The sequence below is a fragment of the Salvelinus fontinalis genome, chromosome 36 (assembly GCF_029448725.1).
Source record: "Salvelinus fontinalis isolate EN_2023a chromosome 36, ASM2944872v1, whole genome shotgun sequence".
NCBI classification, from domain to species: Eukaryota; Metazoa; Chordata; class Actinopteri; order Salmoniformes; family Salmonidae; genus Salvelinus; species Salvelinus fontinalis.
The window spans coordinates 26,672,616-26,694,783 of record NC_074700.1 but is presented as its reverse complement, the minus strand read 5'-3'; the positions used below and the strand labels follow the sequence as shown (position 1 = coordinate 26,694,783).

The 22,168-nt window shown below is 41.1% G+C and overlaps 1 protein-coding gene across 2 annotated transcripts in view; it reads left to right on the top strand.

The window, feature by feature from the left end:
- LOC129835535 (tetratricopeptide repeat protein 39B) overlaps nucleotides 1-15,292 on the top strand; it is a 122,826-nt gene extending 107,534 nt beyond the window's left edge. For both annotated transcript variants that reach the window (XM_055901211.1, XM_055901210.1), the window contains exons 10-19: nucleotides 83-191; nucleotides 3,217-3,284; nucleotides 3,394-3,453; nucleotides 4,118-4,279; nucleotides 5,146-5,237; nucleotides 6,892-7,012; nucleotides 7,302-7,413; nucleotides 8,508-8,625; nucleotides 11,187-11,303; nucleotides 12,088-15,292. In XM_055901211.1, the coding sequence (XP_055757186.1) occupies nucleotides 83-191; nucleotides 3,217-3,284; nucleotides 3,394-3,453; nucleotides 4,118-4,279; nucleotides 5,146-5,237; nucleotides 6,892-7,012; nucleotides 7,302-7,413; nucleotides 8,508-8,625; nucleotides 11,187-11,303; nucleotides 12,088-12,184 (1,056 nt within the window). In that variant the 3' untranslated portion in view covers nucleotides 12,185-15,292. The remainder of the gene's footprint in view (nucleotides 1-82; nucleotides 192-3,216; nucleotides 3,285-3,393; nucleotides 3,454-4,117; nucleotides 4,280-5,145; nucleotides 5,238-6,891; nucleotides 7,013-7,301; nucleotides 7,414-8,507; nucleotides 8,626-11,186; nucleotides 11,304-12,087) is intronic.
- Nucleotides 15,293-22,168: the final 6,876 nt, after the last annotated feature.

The following is a 22,168-nucleotide window of genomic DNA, read 5'->3' as shown; positions in this document are numbered from 1 at the left end:
AATGAAATAACAGGTAATAGCTGTTATAAGGAGGTATGAACTGTTATGAATGCTTATAAAGAGGTGTTATTGTGTCTTGTAGGACTTTGGTCTGTCTCAGCTGAGAGAAGGAGCAACTAGCCACGGTCTCAGAGCTGTCCTCAGTGTGTTAACGTTGCTGCTATACCATACCTACGTTACACTCATACTGGGTAGGGATACACACACACACACACACACTGGTTAATAGTTGTGTAAAGGTTGTGTGATGGTTGAATGACGATTGTTGTGTGTTCCAGGTTTCGGAGAAGGTTAGTAATTTTGTGATATTTGTTTGGTGGTTGTGGTTATTTGTGATGGTTGTATCATGGTTCTATGGTGGTTCTATGTTGGTTCTATGGGGGTTCTATGTTGGTTCTATGGGGGTTCTACCATGGTTCTATGGTGGTTCTATCATGGTTCTATGGGGGTTCTATCATGGTTCTATGGGGGTTCTATGGGGGTTCTATCATGGTTCTATGGGGGTTCTATCATGGTTCTATGGGGGTTCTATCATGGTTCTATGGGGGTTCTATCATGGTTCTATGGGGGTTCTATCGTGGTTCTATCGTGGTTCTATCGTGGTTCTATCGTGGTTCTATCGTGATTCTATCGTTGTTCTATCGTTGTTCTATGGTGGTTCTATGGTGGTTATATCATGGTTCTATGGGGGTTCTATCATGGTTCTATGGGGGTTCTATCATGGTTCTATTCTGGTTCTATCATGGTTCTATGGTGGTTCTATCATGGTTCTATGGTGGTTCTATCATGGTTCTATGGTGGTTCTATCATGGTTCTATGGTGGTTCTATCATGGTTCTATCATGGTTCTATCATGGTTCTATGGGGGTTCTATCATGGTTCTGTGGGGTTTATATCATGGTTCTATGGGGGTTCTATCATGGTTCTATGGTGTTTCTATCATGGTTCCATCATGGTTCTATGGGGGTTCTATCATGGTTCTATCATGGTTCTATGGGGGTTCTATCATGGTTCTATGGGGGTTCTATCATGGTTCTATGGGGGTTCTATCATGGTTCAATGGGGGTTCTATCATGGTTCTATGGGGGTTCTATCATGGTTCTATGGGGGTTCTATCATGGTTCTATGGGGGTTCTATCATGGTTCTATGGGGGTTCTATCGTGGTTCTATCGTGGTTCTATCGTGGTTCTATCGTGGTTCTATCGTGGTTCTATCGTGGTTCTATCGTTGTTCTATGGTGGTTCTATGGTGGTTCTATGGTGGTTATATCATGGTTCTATGGGGGTTCTATCATGGTTCTATGGGGGTTCTATCATGGTTCTATTCTGGTTCTATCATGGTTGTATTCTGGTTCTATCATGGTTCTATGGTGGTTCTATCATGGTTCTATGGTGGTTCTATCATGGTTCTATCATGGTTCTATCATGGTTCTATGGGGGTTCTATCATGGTTCTGTGGGGTTTATATCATGGTTCTATGGGGGTTCTATCATGGTTCTATGGTGTTTCTATCATGGTTCCATCGTGGTTCTATGGGGGTTCTATCATGGTTCTATCATGGTTCTATGGGGGTTCTATCATGGTTCTATGGGGGTTCTATCATGGTTCTATGGGGGTTCTATCATGGTTCAATGGGGGTTCTATCATGGTTCTATGGGGGTTCTATCATGGTTCTATGGGGGTTCTATCATGGTTCTATGGGGGTTCTATCATGGTTCTATGGGGGTTCTATCATGGTTCTATGGGGGTTCTATCGTGGTTCTATGGGGGTTCTATTGTGGTTCTATGGGGGTTCTATCGTGGTTCTATGGAGGTTATATCGTGGTTCTATGGTGGTTCTATCATGGTTCTATGGGGGCCTATCGTGGTTCTATGGGGGCCTATCGTGGTTCTATCGTGGTTCTATCGTGGTTCTATCGTGGTTCTATCGCGGTTCTATCGCGGTTCTATCGCGGTTCTATGGGGGTTGTATCATGGTTCTATGGGGGTGCTATCGTGGTTCTATGGGGGTTCTATGGTGGTTGTAACATGCTTGTTTGGTGGTTGTAACATGGTTGTATGGGGGTTGCTTTCTGGTTGTATGGGGGTTGCTTTCTGGTTGTATGGGGGTTGCTTTCTGGTTGTATGGGGGTTGCTTTCTGGTTGTATGGGGGTTGCTTTCTGGTTGTATGGGGGTTGTAACATGGTTGAATGGTGGTTGTAACATGGTTGAATGGTGGTTGTAACATGGTTGTGTTATGGTAACCTTGTCACAGCATTGTTTGATGATGGTTAGTTGGTGGTTGTGTTTTGGTGTTGTGGTTGTTGTATGGTGGTTGTTGTGTGTTTCAGGTACCGAAGAAGGGTTACCTTGTCACAGCATCGGTTGTGTGATGGTCACCTTGTCACAGCATCGGTTGTGTGATGGTTACCTTGTCACAGCATCGGTTGTGTGATGGTCACCTTGTCACAGCATCGGTTGTCTGATGGTTACCTTGTCACAGCATCGGTTGTCTGATGGTTACCTTGTCACAGCATCGGTTGTCTGATGGTTACCTTGTCACAGCATCGGTTGTCTGATGGTTGTCTGATGGTTACCTTGTCACAGCATCGGTTGTCTGATGGTTGTCTGATGGTCACCTTGTCACAGCATCGGTTGTCTGATGGTTACCTTGTCACAGCATCGGTTGTCTGATGGTCACCTTGTCACAGCATCGGTTGTGTGATGGTTACCTTGTCACAGCATCGGTTGTGTGATGGTTGTCTGATGGTTACCTTGTCACAGCATCGGTTGTCTGATGGTCACCTTGTCACAGCATCGGTTGTCTGATGGTTACCTTGTCACAGCATCGGTTGTCTGATGGTCACCTTGTCACAGCATCGGTTGTCTGATGGTCACCTTGTCACAGCATCGGTTGTCTGATGGTCACCTTGTCACAGCATCGGTTGTGTGATGGTTGTCTGATGGTCACCTTGTCACAGCATCGGTTGTCTGATGGTCACCTTGTCACAGCATCGGTTGTCTGATGGTTGTCTGATGGTCACCTTGTCACAGCATCGGTTGTGTGATGGTTGTCTGATGGTCACCTTGTCACAGCATCGGTTGTGTGATGGTTGTCTGATGGTCACCTTGTCACAGCATCGGTTGTCTGATGGTCACCTTGTCACAGCATCGGTTGTCTGATGGTCACCTTGTCACAGCATCGGTTGTGTGATGGTTGTCTGATGGTTGTTCCAGGTACTGGAGAAGGAAACCTTGTAGAGGCAGAAGCCTTACTGGGACCTTACCTCGAGAAGTTCCCTAACGTAAGTATCACACACACACACACACACACACACACACACACACACACACACACACACACACACACACACCCTGTATGGTAGAGTACTGATGTGAGTGTTTCTCTCCTAGGGTTCTATCATTCTGTTCTATTCTGCTCGGATTGCTGTGCTCAGAGGAAACTTCGAGAAGGTGTGTGAAACATCAAATAAAACTTTAACAAATATTTTTTAATATGCATTTCATACAAACGTTATGTACAGTACCAGTCAAATGTTTGGACACACCTACTCATTCAAGGGTTTTTCTTTATTTGTACTATTTTCTACATTGTAGAATAATAGTGAAGACATCAAAACTATCATCATTACAGGAAATAAGACCTCTGTCTCTCTGTCTCTCTGTCTCTCTCTCCCTCTCTACCTCTCTACCTCTCTGCCTCTCTCTCTGTCTCTCTCTGTCTCTCTCTGTCTCTCTCTGTCTCTCTCTGTCTCTCTCTCTCTCTATACCTCTCTACCTCTCTCTCTCTATACCTCTCTCTACCTCTCTCTCTCTACCTCTCTCTCTCTACGTCTCTCTCTCTACGTCTCTCTCTCTACGTCTCTCTCTCTACGTCTCTCTCTCTACCTCTCTCTCTCTACGTCTCTCTCTCTACCTCTCTCTACCTCTCTCTCTACCTCTCTCTCTACCTCTCTCTCTACATCTCTCTCTCTACCTCTCTCTCTACATCTCTCTCTCTACATCTCTCTCTACATCTCTCTCTACATCTCTGTCCCTCTCTACCTCTCTCTTTCTCTCTCTCTCTCTCTACCTACCTCTCTGTCTCTCTCTACCTCTCTTTCTCGCTCTCCCCCAGGCCCAGTTAAAGTTTGAGGAGTGTATCTTAGCCCAGTCTCAGTGGAGACAGATTCATCACCTGTGTTACTGGGAGTTGATGTGGAGTCACTCCTTCACTCAGGACTGGCTGCAGGCATACAGATACGCTGACCTGCTCTGTAAGGAGAGTCGCTGGTCCAAGGTAGGTAGAGAGAGGGAGGGACACACCCTGACCTCTGTGTGTCTCTATAGGCCATCTATGTCTACCAGAAGGCTGCTATCCTCTCTATGTTGCCTGAAGAGACACCCCCCCCTGACCCCTGTGTGTCTCTATAGGCCATCTATGTCTACCAGAAAGCTGCTATCCTCTCTATGTTGCCTGAAGAGACACCCCCCCCCCCGACCCCTGACCCCTGTGTGTGTCTCTAGGCAGTCTATGTCTACCAGAAGGCTGCTATCCTCTCTATGTTGCCTGAAGAGACACCCCCCCCCCCGACCCCTGACCCCTGTGTGTCTCTATAGGCCATCTATGTCTACCAGAAGGCTGCTATCCTCTCTATGTTGCCTGAAGAGACCCCCCCCCTGACCCCTGACCCCTGTGTGTCTCTATAGGCCATCTATGTCTACCAGAAGGCTGCTATCCTCTCTATGTTGCCTGAAGAGACCCCCCCCCCTGACCCCTGACCCCTGTGTGTCTCTATAGGCCATCTATGTCTACCAGAAGGCTGCTATCCTCTCTATGTTGCCTGAAGAGACCCCCCCCCTGACCCCTGACCCCTGTGTGTCTCTATAGGCCATCTATGTCTACCAGAAGGCTGCTATCCTCTCTATGTTGCCTGAAGAGACCCCCCCCCCCCCTGACCCCTGACCCCTGTGTGTCTCTATAGGCCATCTATGTCTACCAGAAGGCTGCGATCCTCTCTATGTTGCCTGAAGAGACCCCCCCCCTGACCCCTGACCCCTGTGTGTCTCTATAGGCCATCTATGTCTACCAGAAGGCTGCTATCCTCTCTATGTTGCCTGAAGAGACCCCCCCCCCTGACCCCTGACCCCTGTGTGTCTCTATAGGCCATCTATGTCTACCAGAAGGCTGCGATCCTCTCTATGTTGCCTGAGGAGGAGATCAAGAAGACTGGAGAGAACGTGGTCGAGCTGTTCAGGTGAGCTTACAACTGTTCACAGACAGCGTTCATAACGCCTCATTGACAGCTCATTGTAGGTCATAAAACATTCATGACTGCTCATTGACAGCTCATTGTAGGTCATAAAACATTCATAACTGCTCATTGACAGCTCATTGTAGGTCATAAAACATTCATAACGGCTCATTGACAGCTCATTGTAGGTCATAAAACATTCATAACTGCTCATTGACAGCTCATTGTAGGTCATAAAACATTCATAACTGCTCATTGACAGCTCATTGTAGGTCATAAAACATTCATAACAGCTCATTGTAGGTCATAAAACATTCATAACTGCTCATTGTAGGTCATAAAACATTCATAGCAGCTCATTGACAGCTCATTGTAGGTCATAAAACATTCATAACGGCTCATTGACAGCTCATTGTAGGTCATAAAACATTCATAACTGCTCATTGACAGCTCATTGTAGGTCATACAACATTCATAACTGCTCATTGACAGCTCATTGTAGGTCATAAAACATTCATAACTGCTCATTGACAGCTCATTGTAGGTCATAAAACATTCATAACTGCTCATTGACAGCTCATTGTAGGTCATAAAACATTCATAACTGCTCATTGTAGGTCATAAAACATTCATAACGGCTCATTGACAGCTCATTGTAGGTCATAAAACATTCATAACTGCTCATTGTAGGTCATAAAACATTCATAGCAGCTCATTGACAGCTCATTGTAGGTCATAAAACATTCATAACTGCTCATTGTAGGTCATAAAACATTCATAGCAGCTCATTGACAGCTCATTGTAGGTCATAAAACATTCATAACGGCTCATTGACAGCTCATTGTAGGTCATAAAACATTCATAACTGCTCATTGACAGCTCATTGTAGGTCATACAACATTCATAACTGCTCATTGACAGCTCATTGTAGGTCATAAAACATTCATAACTGCTCATTGACAGCTCATTGTAGGTCATAAAACATTCATAACTGCTCATTGACAGCTCATTGTAGGTCATACAACATTCATAACTGCTCATTGACAGCTCAGTGTAGGTCATAAAACATTAATAACTGCTCATTGACAGCTCATTGTAGGTCATAAAACATTCATAGCAGCTCATTGACAGCTCATTGTAGGTCATAAAACATTCATAGCAGCTCATTGACAGCTCATTGTAAGTCATAAAACATTCATAGCAGCTCATTGTAGGTCATAAAACATTCATAGCAGCTCATTGACAGCTCATTGTAGGTCATAAAACATTCATAGCAGCTCATTGACAGCTCATTGTAAGTCATAAAACATTCATAGCAGCTCATTGTAGGTCATAAAACATTCATAGCAGCTCATTGACAGCTCATTGTAGGTCATAAAACATTCATAGCAGCTCATTGACAGCTCATTGTAGGTCATAAAACATTCATAGCAGCTCATTGACAGCTCATTGTAAGTCATAAAACATTCATAGCAGCTCATTGTAGGTCATAAAACATTCATAGCAGCTCATTGACAGCTCATTGTAGGTCACAAAACATTCATAACTGCTCATTGACAGTTCATTGTAGGTCATAAAACATTCATAGCAGCTCGCTGGCCGGTCATACATTGCCATTCTTCATGGGGTCTGGCTATGTGTGTGTGTGTGTGTGTAGGCAGGTAGAGGGGCTGAAGCAGAGACTAGCAGGGAAGTCCATACCTACTGAGAAGTTTGCAGTGAGGAAATCACGAAGATACAACGCCAGCAACCCTGTTAAACTGGTGGTTCCAGCACTGGTGAGAGAGACACACACACACACACACACACACACACACACACACACACACACACACACACACACACACACACACACACACACACACACACACACACACACACACACACACAAGCATACACACACACACACACACATATACACACACACACATATACACACATATACACACATATACACACACACACACACATACACACACACACACACACACACACATATACACACACATACACACACACACACACACTTAATAACTGTTTTCCATTCTGATGCTTCTCTGTGTGTAGGAGATGATGTACGTATGGAATGGTTTCACCATCGTAGGGAAGAGAGCCGACACCACAGAGAGTCTCCTCATAACCATAGAGAAGACGGAGGAGGAGCTACGCAACGACCCCAGTAAACACATACACACACACACTACCCCAGTAAACACACACACACACTACCCCAGTAAACACACACACACACTACCCCAGTAAACACACACACACACACACACACACACACACACACTACCCCAGTAAACACACACACACACACACACACACACACTACCCCAGTAAACACACACACACACACACACACACACAAACACTACCCCAGTAAACACACACACACACACACACACACACACACACACACACACACACTACCCCAGTACACACACACACACACACACACACACACACACACACACACACACACACACACACACACACACACACACACACACACACACACACACACACACACACACACACACGACCCCAGTACACACACACACACACACACGACCCCAGTAAACACACACACACACACGACCCCAGTAAACACACACACACACACAGTCTTGTACAGCTAACCTTGTGGGGACATACAATTCAGTCCCATTCAAAATCCTATTTTCCCTAACCCCTAACCCTAAACCTAATCCTAACCCTTACCCCTACCCTAACCCTAACCCAAAAACCTAAACTTTATCCTAACCCTACAACTAACCCTAGCTCCTAACCTTAATATTTAACTTAATTCTAACCTTAACACTAATTCTAACCTTAACCCTAAACCCCCTAGAAATAGCATTTGACCTTGTGGGGACGAACAAAATGTCCCCAGCTGGTCAACTTTTTGTTCGTTTACTGTTCTTGTAGGGACTTCTGGTCCCCACAAGAATAGTTAAACACGTCCACACACACACACACACACACACACACACACACACACACACACACACACACACACACACACACACACACACACACACACACACACACACACACACACACACGACCCCAGTAAACACACACTCACACATTCACAACTCATCTTTATCCTTCAGACGGCATGGTGGAGATTTGGTTGTTAGCCCAGCATGCAAGCGAGAGCTCACTTCCCCCAATTGGCTGTTGCGCGATAGTAGTCGCTGTGTCTTTGTGTCTCCTCCTTTCATTGAAATTGAATGTAACTCTTTGACCTCTCTCTCTCTCCAGGTCCGTCAGAGTACCATCCTGATGACCAGTGTCTGGTTCAGATGTTAAAAGGTCTCTGTCTGAAACACCTGGGCAGACTACTGCAGGCCGAGCTCTGCTTCACACAGGTTCTGTCCAGGTATGACACGCCCCACAGGTTCTGTCCAGGTATGACACGCCCACACATGTTCTATCCAGGTAGGACACGCCCCACAGGTTCTGTCCAGGTATGACACGCCCACACATGTTCTGTCCAGGTATGACACGCCCACACATGTTCTGTCCAGGTAGGACACGCCCACACAGGTTCTGTCCAGGTAGGACACGCCCACACAGGTTCTATCCAGGTAGGACACGCCCACACAGGTTCTGTCCAGGTAGGACACGCCCACACAGGTTCTGTCCAGGTAGGACACGCCCACACAGGTTCTGTCCAGGTAGGACACGCCCACACAGGTTCTGTCCAGGTATGACACGCCCACACAGGTTCTGTCCAGGTATGACACGCCCACACAGGTTCTATCCAGGTAGGACACGCCCACACAGGTTCTGTCCAGGTATGACACGCCCACACAGGTTCTGTCCAGGTATGACACGCCCACACAGGTTCTGTCCAGGTGTTATGTTTGGTACAGCGGGGGTTAATACAACCCTCACCAAGACAGGCACTATTGGCCCGGCAGTACAGTACACTACAGTACCTGCTCGCCCGTCCAAATAAAATACTGAAATACTGATCATTTATTTGACGGAGACACGCCCCGACAGAAAACACATCAATCTTTGATAAGAGCAAAACGGCTCCTCTCTGTCTCAGTATGTGTAGACCATGTATCTGATGCTGTCTGGACAGTGAAACAGCTCCTCTCTGTCTCAGTATGTGTAGACCATGTATCTGATGCTGTCTGGACAGTGAAACAGCTCCTCTCTGTCTCAGTATGTGTAGACCATGTATCTGATGCTGTCTGGACAGTGAAACAGCTCCTCTCTGTCTCAGTATGTGTAGACCATGTATCTGATGCTGTCTGGACAGTGAAACAGCTCCTCTCTGTCTCAGTATGTGTAGACCATGTATCTGATGCTGTCTGGACAGTGAAACAGCTCCTCTCTGTCTCAGTATGTGTAGACCATGTATCTGATGCTGTCTGGACAGTGAAACAGCTCCTCTCTGTCTCAGTATGTGTAGACCATGTATCTGATGCTGTCTGGACAGTGAAACAGCACCTCTCTGTCTCAGTATGTGTAGACCATGTATCCGATGCTGTCTCTACTCTCTCCTACCCCTCCTCTCCATATCTCTCCTCTCTTCATACCGTCCTCTTCTCTCTCCTCATATCCGTCCTTCTCTCCATACCCGTCCTCCTCTCTCTCCTCCTCTCTCCATATCCGTCCTCCTCTCTCTCCTCCTCTCTCCATATCCGTCCTCCTCTCTCTCCTCCTCTCTCCATATCCGTCCTCCTCTCTCCATATCCGTCCTCCTCTCTCTCCTCCTCTCTCCATACCCGTCCCCCCCATCCTCCTCTCTCCATACCCGTCCTCCTCTCTCTCCTCCTCTCTCCATACCCGTCCTCCTCTCTCCCCTCCTCTCTCCATACCCGTCCTCCTCTCTCCCCTCCTCTCTCCATACCCGTCTTCCTCCTCTCTCCATACCCGTCCTCCTCTCTCTCCTCCTCTCTCCATATCCGTCCTCCTCCTCTCTCCATATCCGTCCTCCTCTCTCCATACCCTCCTCTCTCCATATCCGTCCTCCTCTCTATCCTCCTCCATATCCGTCCTCCTCTCTCCTCCTCTCTCCATATCCGTCCTCCTCTCTATCCTCCTCTCCATACCCTCCTCTCTCCATACCCTCCTCTCTCCATACCCTCCTCTCTCCATACCCTCCTCTCTCCATACCCTCCTCTCTCCATACCCTCCTCTCTCCATATCCGTCCTCCTCTCTCCATACCCGTCCTCCTCTCTCCTCCTCTCTCCATATCCGTCCTCCTCTCTATCCTCCTCTCCATATCCGTCCTCCTCTCTCCATACCCTCCTCTCTCCATATCCGTCCTCCTCTCTCCATACCCGTCCTCCTCTCTCCTCCTCTCTCCATACCCTCCTCTCTCCATATCCGTCCTCCTCTCTATCCTCCTCTCCATATCCGTCCTCCTCTCTCCATACCCGTCCTCCTCTCTCCTCCTCTCTCCATATCCGTCCTCCTCTCTATCCTCCTATCCATACCCGTCCTCCTCTCTCCATACCCGTCCTCCTCTCTATCCTCCTCTCCATATCCGTCCTCCTCTCTATCCTCCTCTCCATATCCGTCCTCCTCTATCCTCCTCTCCATATCCGTCCTCCTCTCTCCATATCCGTCCTCCTCTCTCCATACCCGTCCTCCTCTCTCCATACCCGTCCTCCTCTCTCCATACCCGTCCTCCTCTCTCCATACCCGTCCTCCTCTCTCCATACCCGTCCTCCTCTCTCTCCTCCTCTCTCTCCTCCTCTCTCTCCTCCTCTCTCTACTCCTCTCTCCATGTCCGTCCTCCTCTCCTCCCCTCTCCATACCCTCCTCTCCTCCTCTCTCCTCCTCTCTCCTCCTCTCTCTCCTCCTCTCTCCATACCCGTCCTCCTCTCTCTCCTCCTCTCTCCATACCCGTCCTCCTCCTCTCTCCTCCTCTCTCCATACCCGTCTTCCTCCTCTCTCCTCCTCTCTCCATCCCCCAGTGAGCGGAGAATCCGATATGACCACTACCTGATTCCCTTCACTCTGTATGAGTTGGGTCTGCTCTACAAACAACAGGGGGACTACATCAAGGCCACACGATACATAGAGAACGCCAAGTAAGTCTGTCCAAATGGCTCCCTATTTAGTACACTACTTTTGCACTAAATAGGGAATAAGTTGTAACACTTACTAAAAAGGAGTACACACTATATAGGGAGAAGGGTGTCGTTTGGGCCTCGGCCTGGATCAAATCAAATTTATTTATAAAGCCCTTCTTACATCAGCTGATATCTCAAAGTGCTGTACAGAAACCCAGCCTAAAACCCCAAACAGCAAGCAATGCAGGTGTAGAAGCACGGTGGCTAGGAAAAACTCCCTAGAAAGGCCAGAACCTAGGAAGAAACCTAGAGAGGAACCAGGTTATGAGGGGTGGCCAGTCCTCTTCTGGCTGTGCCGGGTGGAGATTATAACAGAACATGGCCAAGATGTTCAAATGTTCATAGATGACCAGCAGGGTCAGAAAATAATAATCATAGTAGTTGTCGAGGGTGCAACAGGTCAGCACCTCAGGAGTAAATGTCAGTTGGCTTTTCATAGCCGATCATTCAGAGTATCTCTACCGCTCCTGCGGTCTCTAGAGAGTTGAAAACACATGTCATTTTTTTCTGAATCACAAAGTAATATACCGTTTAACAGACACTTCTATCCAGAACCACGGTCATGCTGTATACGTTTGACATATGGAAGACACTATATACCGGCGACGCAAGTGCCATGCTCTACCAACTGAGATGCAGACGACCACGTGCTTCTGTCAGTTACACAAATATTGTAATAAAATACGATGTGTGTGTGTGTGTGTGTGTGTGTGTGTGTGTGTGTGTGTGTGTGTGTGTCTAGGTTGAACTACAAGGACTACTCCATGGAGTCCAGGCTTCACTTCCGAATCCACGCAGCTCTCAACAGTCTCAAGGGATCGCCTGTCAGCACACCATAACTACAGCCCAACTACAATCAATTGTACACCACAACTACAGCCCAACTACAATCAGACTACAATCAATTTTACACCATAACTACAGCCCAACTACAGCCCAACTACAATCAGACTACAATCGATTTTATACCATAACTACAGCCCAACTACAGCCCAACTACAATCAGACTACAATCGATTTTATACCATAACTACAGCCCAACTACAATCAGGCTACGACCGATTTTACACCATAACTACAGCCCAACTACAATCAGGCTACAACCGATTTTACACCAAAACTACAGCCCAACTACAATCAGACTACAATCGATTTTATACCATAACTACAGCCCAACTACAGCCCAACTACAATCAGACTACAATCAATTTTACACCATAACTACAGCCCAACTACAGCCCAACTACAATCAGACTACAATCGATTTTATACCATAACTACAGCCCAACTACAATCAGGCTACAACCGATTTTACACCATAACTACAGCCCAACTACAATCAGACTACGACCGATTTTACACCATAACTACAGCCCAACTACAATCAGACTACGACCGATTTTACACCAAAACTACAGCCCAACTACAATCAGACTACGACCGATTTTACACCAAAACTACAGCCCAACTACAATCAGACTACAACCGATTTTACACCATAACTACAGCCCAACTACAATCAGGCTACAACCGATTTTACACCATAACTACAGCCCAACTACAATCAGGCTACAACCGATTTTACACCATAACTACAGCCCAACTACAATCAGACTACAATCGATTTTACACCAAAACTACAGCCTAACTACAATCAGACTACGACCGATTTTACACCAAAACTACAGCCCAACTACAATCAGACTACAATCGATTTTATACCATAACTACAGCCCAACTACATATGGACTAGAATCAGACTACAGCATAATTAGACGAACTCTCCAATCGACATACTAGGACTACAACACACTAGGACTACAACACACTAGGACTACAACACACTAGGACTACAACACACTAGGACTACAACACACTAGGACTACAACACACTAGGACTACAACACACTAGGACTACCCCCAAGCTACACTCTGACAACATTTTAAATGCACCCCAACTACAGTTGGACTACAGTTGGACTACAGTTGGACTACAGTTGGACTACACCCAGACCTGTCGGTCACACTATCAAGTACTATGAAGTGTGTGTGTGTGTGTACTGCATATAGTATGGAAAATATACAATATTGTCTGGTAATAATGACTATGTATGTATGTATGTATGAAGGATGTACACTCCTCTACGTATTTACGTTTACGTTTATTTACGTTTAATTCTGCTCTATACTCCAGCGTTTTGGATTTGAGATCAAATGTTTATATGAGGGTTTATATGTGGGTATTTTCATACAGATCTGTTTTACCGTTCAGAAATAAATGCACTTTATGTATCTAGTCCCCCTATTTGAAGTTTTCATAAGTAGACTATTTGGACAAATTCACTTATTGTTCATAACATTTTTGTCAAATGTTTAGCATTTGGTCCCATATTCATATTTATTGACTACTAAGCTTGTGTGACTACAAACTTGTTGGATGCATTGGCAGTTTGTTTTGATTGTGTTTCGTGTTATGATGTGCCCAATAGAAATTAATGGATGGATTAGCCAAAATGCTAACCTCCCCTGTTATTGTTAATGGTGAGAGATTAGCAAAAATGCTAAGCTCCCCTGTTATTGGTAATGGTGAGAGATTAGCAAAAATGCTAACCTCTCCTGTTATTGGTAATAGATTAGCAAAAATGCTAACCTCCCCTGTTATTGGTGATGGTGAGAGATTAGCAAAAATGCTAACCTCCCCTGTTATTGGTAATGGTGAGAAATTAGTAAAAATGCTAACCTCCCCTGTTATTGGTAATGGTGAGAAATTAGTAAAAATGCTAACCTCCCTTGTTATTGGTAATGGTGAGAGATTTAGTATTCATTCATGATTATGTGTAATCGTGGTAGCATCCACATTAATGTAGAAGTGTTTATAAACATATTCTATTATTATTTACTATAAAAGTGACTCTAAAATGACAATATATTATTTACCATTCATTGCTATTGGGCATTAAATGAACTGAAACAAAAGTAAACATTTGATCTCAAATCCAAAAAGCTGGAGTATAGAGCCAAATTAACTGTTTTACACTGAACAAAAATATAATCGCAACGCGCAACGATTTCAAAGAGTTACAGTTCATATCAGGAAATCCGTCAATTTATTTCAACTCATTAGGCCCTAATCTATGGATTTCACATGGCTGGGAATACAGATATGAATCTGTTGGTCACAGATAGCTCAGCTTCCCTGTTTCAAACAGTTTGTACATAGATTCTTCGGTTGTGAAAACCCAGTTTCAACAGCTGTCCTGGTGCCTGGTCTCAGATGATCCCGCAGGTGAAGAAGCCGGATGTGGAGGTCCTGGGTTGTCGTGGTTACACGTGGTCTGCGGTTGTGAGGCCGGTTGGCGGTACTGCCAAATTCTCTAAATCGACGGCTTATGGTATAGAAATGAACATTTAAATTATCTGGCAACAGCTCTGATGGACATTCCTGCAGTCAGCATGCTTGTTGCACGCTCCCTCAAAACTCGAGACGTCTGTGGCATTTGGGCTGTGTGACAACTTCACATTTTAGAGTGGCCTTTTATTGTTCCCAGCACAAGGTGCACCTGTGTAACGATCATGCGGATTAATCAGATTCTTGATATGCCACACCTGTCAGGTGGATGGATTAGCTTCACAAAAGAGAAATGCTGACTAACAGGGGATGTAAACAAAATGTGAGAGAAATAAGCTTTTTGTGCGTATGGAAAATGTATTTTATTTCAGCTCATGAAACATGGGACCAACACTTTACATGTTGTGTTTTGTATTTTGGTTCAGTGAAGGTTCTGTCCATATAAACAGAGTGTCTATAGGTCTGACATGGTATATAATAGCACTTCAAGGAAAGCAGTGAAGACATTTTGTCAGACTATATTTATGTTAGTTGATTAGTTAGTAGTTGTGTAATTTGAATATGAATAAATATATAATCTATTCTCACCACAACCAAAGAGAGACTGGTATCATATTCCCTATAATACACTGCTATGGGTTTCCCTATATAATACACTACTATGGGTTTCCCTATATAATACACTACTATGGGTTTCCCTATATAATACACTATATAATACACTACTATGGGTTTCCCTATATAATACACTACTATGGGTTTCCCTATATAATACACTATATAATACACTACTATGGGTTTCCCTATATAATACACTACTATGGGTTTCCCTATATAATACACTATATAATACACTACTATGGGTTTCCCTATATAATACACTGCTATGGGTTTCCCTATATAATACACTACTATGGGTTTCCCTATATAGTACACTACTATGGGTTTCCCTATATAATACACTATATAATACACTACTATGGGTTTCCCTATATAGTACACTACTATGGGTTTCCCTATATAATACACTATATAATACACTACTATGGGTTTCCCTATATAATACACTACTATGGGTTTCCCTATATAGTACACTATATAATACACTACTATGGGTTTCCCTATATAATACACTACTATGGGTTTCCCTATATAGTACACTACTATGGGTTTCCCTATATAATACACTACTATGGGTTTCACTATATAGTACACTACTATGGGTTTCCCTATATAATACACTATATAATACACTACTATGGGTTTCCCTATATAATACACTATATAATACACTACTATGGGTTTCCCTATATAATACACTATATAATACACTACTATGGGTTTCCCTATATAATACACTATATAATACACTACTATGGGTTTCCCTATATAATACACTATATAATACACTACTATGGGTTTCCCTATATAATACACTATATAATACACTACTATGGGTTTCCCTATATAATACACTACTATGGGTTTCCCTATATAATACACTACTATGGGTTTCCCTATATAATACACTGCTATGGGTTTCCCTATATAATACACTGCTATGGGTTTCCCTATATAATACACTACTATGGGTTTCCCTATATAATACACTGCTATGGGTTTCCCTATATAATACACTACTATGGGTTTCCCTATATAATACACTACTATGGGTTTCCCTATATAATACACTATATAATACACTACTATGGGTTTCCCTATATAATACACTGCTATGGGTTTCCCTATATAATACACTACTATGGGTTTCCCTATATAATACACTGCTATGGGTTTCCCTATATAATACACTACTATGGGGTTCCCTATATAATACACTACTATGGGTTTCCCTATATAATACACTACTATGGGTTTCCCTATATAATACACTGCTATGGGTTTCCCTATATAATACACTATATAATACACTACTATGGGTTTCCCTATATAATACACTATATAATACACTACTATGGGTTTCCCTATATAATACACTATATAATACACTACTATGGGTTTCCCTATATAATACACTACTATGGGTTTCCCTATATAATACACTATATAATACACTACTATGGGTTTCCCTATATAATACACTATATAATACACTACTATGGGTTTCCCTATATAGTACACTATATAATACACTACTATGGGTTTCTCTATATAATACACTATATAATACACTACTATGGGTTTCCCTATATAATACACTATATAGTACACTACTATGGGTTTCCCTATATAATACACTACTATGGGTTTCCCTATATAGTACACTACTATGGGTTTCCCTATATAATACACTATATAATACACTACTATGGGTTTCCCTATATAGTACACTACTATGGGGTTCCCTATATAATACACTATATAATACACTACTATGGGTTTCCCTATATAATACACTACTATGGGTTTCCCTATATAGTACACTATATAATACACTACTATGGGTTTCCCTATATAGTACACTATATAATACACTACTATGGGTTTCCCTATATAATACACTACTATGGGTTTCCCTATATAGTACACTACTAGGGGTTTCCCTATATAATACACTATATAATACACTACTATGGGTTTCCCTATATAATACACTACTATGGGTTTCCCTATATAGTACACTATATAATACACTACTATGGGTTTCCCTATATAGTACACTATATAATACACTACTATGGGTTTCCCTATATAATACACTACTATGGGTTTCCCTATATAATACACTACTATGGGTTTCCCTATATAATACACTATATAATACACTACTATGGGTTTCCCTATATAATACACTATATAATACACTACTATGGGTTTCCCTATATAATACACTATATAATACACTACTATGGGTTTCCCTATATAATACACTATATAATACACTACTATGGGTTTCCCTATATAATACACTATATAATACACTACTATGGGTTTCCCTATATAGTACACTATATAATACACTACTATGGGTTTCCCTATATAATACACTATATAGTACACTACTATGGGTTTCCCTATATAATACACTATATAGTACACTACTATGGGTTTCCCTATATAATACACTACTATGGGTTTCCCTATATAGTACACTACTATGGGTTTCCCTATATAATACACTATATAATACACTACTATGGGTTTCCCTATATAATACACTACTATGGGTTTCCCTATATAGTACACTATATAATACACTACTATGGGTTTCCCTATATAGTACACTATATAATACACTACTATGGGTTTCCCTATATAATACACTACTATGGGTTTCACTATATAGTACACTACTATGGGTTTCCCTATATAATACACTATATAATACACTACTATGGGTTTCCCTATATAATACACTATATAATACACTACTATGGGTTTCCCTATATAATACACTATATAATACACTACTATGGGTTTCCCTATATAATACACTACTATGGGTTTCCCTATATAATACACTACTATGGGTTTCCCTATATAGTACACTATATAATACACTGCTATGGGTTTCCCTATATAATACACTATATAATACACTACTATGGGTTTCCCTATATAATACACTACTATGGGTTTCCCTATATAATACACTACTATGGGTTTCCCTATATAGTACACTATATAATACACTACTATGGGTTTCCCCATATAGTACACTATATAATACACTACTATGGGTTTCCCTATATAATACACTGCTATGGGTTTCCCTATATAATACACTATATAATACACTACTATGGGTTTCCCTATATAATACACTACTATGGGTTTCCCTATATAGTACACTACTATGGGTTTCCCTATATAATACACTATATAATACACTACTATGGGTTTCCCTATATAATACACTACTATGGGTTTCCCTATATAATACACTACAATGGGTTTCCCTATATAATACACTACTATGGGTTTCACTATATAATACACTACTATGGGTTTCCCTATATAGTACACTATATAATACACTACTATGGGTTTCCCTATATAGTACACTATATAATACACTACTATGGGTTTCCCTATATAGTACACTATATAATACACTACTATGGGTTTCCCTATATAATACACTACTATGGGTTTCCCTATATAATACACTACTATGGGTTTCCCTATATAATACACTACTATGGGTTTCACTGTATAATACACTACTATGGGTTTCCCTATATAGTACACTATATAATACACTACTATGGGTTTCCCTATATAGTACACTATATAATACACTACTATGGGTTTCCCTATATAGTACACTATATAATACACTACTATGGGTTTCCCTATATAGTACACTATATAATACACTGCTATGGGTTTCCCTATATAGTACACTATGTAATACACTACTATGGGTTTCCCTATATAGTACACTATATAATACACTACTATGGGTTCCCCTATATAATATACTATATAATACACTACTATGGGTTTCCCTATATAATACACTGCTATGGGTTTCCCTATATAATACACTACTATGGGTTTCCCTATATAGTACACTATATAATACACTACTATGGGTTTCCCTATATAGTACACTACTATGGGTTTCCCTATATAATACACTATATAATACACTACTATGGGTTTCCCTATATAGTACACTATATAATACACTACTATGGGTTTCCCTATATAATACACTATAATACACTACTATGGGTTTCCATATATAATACACTATATAATACACTACTATGGGTTTCCCTATATAATACACTATATAATACACTACTATGGGTTTCCCTATATAGTACACTACTATGGGTTTCCCTATATAATACACTGCTATGGGTTTCCCTATATAATACACTATATAGTACACTACTATGGGTTTCCCTATATAATACACTGCTATGGGTTTCCCTATATAATACACTATATAATACACTACTATGGGTTTCCCTATATAATACACTATATAATACACTACTATGGGTTTCCCTATATAGTACACTATATAATACACTACTATGGGTTTCCCTATATAATACACTATATAATACACTACTATGGGTTTCCCTATATAATACACTGCTATGGGTTTCCCTATATAATACACTGCTATGGGTTTCCCTATATAATACACTACTATGGGGTTCCCTATATAATACACTACTATGGGTTTCCCTATATAATACACTACTATGGGTTTCCCTATATAATACACTGCTATGGGTTTCCCTATATAATACACTATATAATACACTACTATGGGTTTCCCTATATAATACACTATATAATACACTACTATGGGTTTCCCTATATAATACACTATATAATACACTACTATGGGTTTCCCTATATAATACACTACTATGGGTTTCCCTATATAATACACTATATAATACACTACTATGGGTTTCCCTATATAATACACTATATAATACACTACTATGGGTTTCCCTATATAGTACACTATATAATACACTACTATGGGTTTCTCTATATAATACACTATATAATACACTACTATGGGTTTCCCTATATAATACACTATATAGTACACTACTATGGGTTTCCCTATATAATACACTACTATGGGTTTCCCTATATAGTACACTACTATGGGTTTCCCTATATAATACACTATATAATACACTACTATGGGTTTCCCTATATAGTACACTACTATGGGGTTCCCTATATAATACACTATATAATACACTACTATGGGTTTCCCTATATAATACACTACTATGGGTTTCCCTATATAGTACACTATATAATACACTACTATGGGTTTCCCTATATAGTACACTATATAATACACTACTATGGGTTTCCCTATATAATACACTACTATGGGTTTCCCTATATAGTACACTACTAGGGGTTTCCCTATATAATACACTATATAATACACTACTATGGGTTTCCCTATATAATACACTACTATGGGTTTCCCTATATAGTACACTATATAATACACTACTATGGGTTTCCCTATATAGTACACTATATAATACACTACTATGGGTTTCCCTATATAATACACTACTATGGGTTTCCCTATATAATACACTACTATGGGTTTCCCTATATAATACACTATATAATACACTACTATGGGTTTCCCTATATAATACACTATATAATACACTACTATGGGTTTCCCTATATAATACACTATATAATACACTACTATGGGTTTCCCTATATAATACACTATATAATACACTACTATGGGTTTCCCTATATAATACACTATATAATACACTACTATGGGTTTCCCTATATAGTACACTATATAATACACTACTATGGGTTTCCCTATATAATACACTATATAGTACACTACTATGGGTTTCCCTATATAATACACTATATAGTACACTACTATGGGTTTCCCTATATAATACACTACTATGGGTTTCCCTATATAGTACACTACTATGGGTTTCCCTATATAATACACTATATAATACACTACTATGGGTTTCCCTATATAATACACTACTATGGGTTTCCCTATATAGTACACTATATAATACACTACTATGGGTTTCCCTATATAGTACACTATATAATACACTACTATGGGTTTCCCTATATAATACACTACTATGGGTTTCACTATATAGTACACTACTATGGGTTTCCCTATATAATACACTATATAATACACTACTATGGGTTTCCCTATATAATACACTATATAATACACTACTATGGGTTTCCCTATATAATACACTATATAATACACTACTATGGGTTTCCCTATATAATACACTACTATGGGTTTCCCTATATAATACACTACTATGGGTTTCCCTATATAGTACACTATATAATACACTGCTATGGGTTTCCCTATATAATACACTATATAATACACTACTATGGGTTTCCCTATATAATACACTACTATGGGTTTCCCTATATAATACACTACTATGGGTTTCCCTATATAGTACACTATATAATACACTACTATGGGTTTCCCCATATAGTACACTATATAATACACTACTATGGGTTTCCCTATATAATACACTGCTATGGGTTTCCCTATATAATACACTATATAATACACTACTATGGGTTTCCCTATATAATACACTACTATGGGTTTCCCTATATAGTACACTACTATGGGTTTCCCTATATAATACACTATATAATACACTACTATGGGTTTCCCTATATAATACACTACTATGGGTTTCCCTATATAATACACTACAATGGGTTTCCCTATATAATACACTACTATGGGTTTCACTATATAATACACTACTATGGGTTTCCCTATATAGTACACTATATAATACACTACTATGGGTTTCCCTATATAGTACACTATATAATACACTACTATGGGTTTCCCTATATAGTACACTATATAATACACTACTATGGGTTTCCCTATATAATACACTACTATGGGTTTCCCTATATAATACACTACTATGGGTTTCCCTATATAATACAC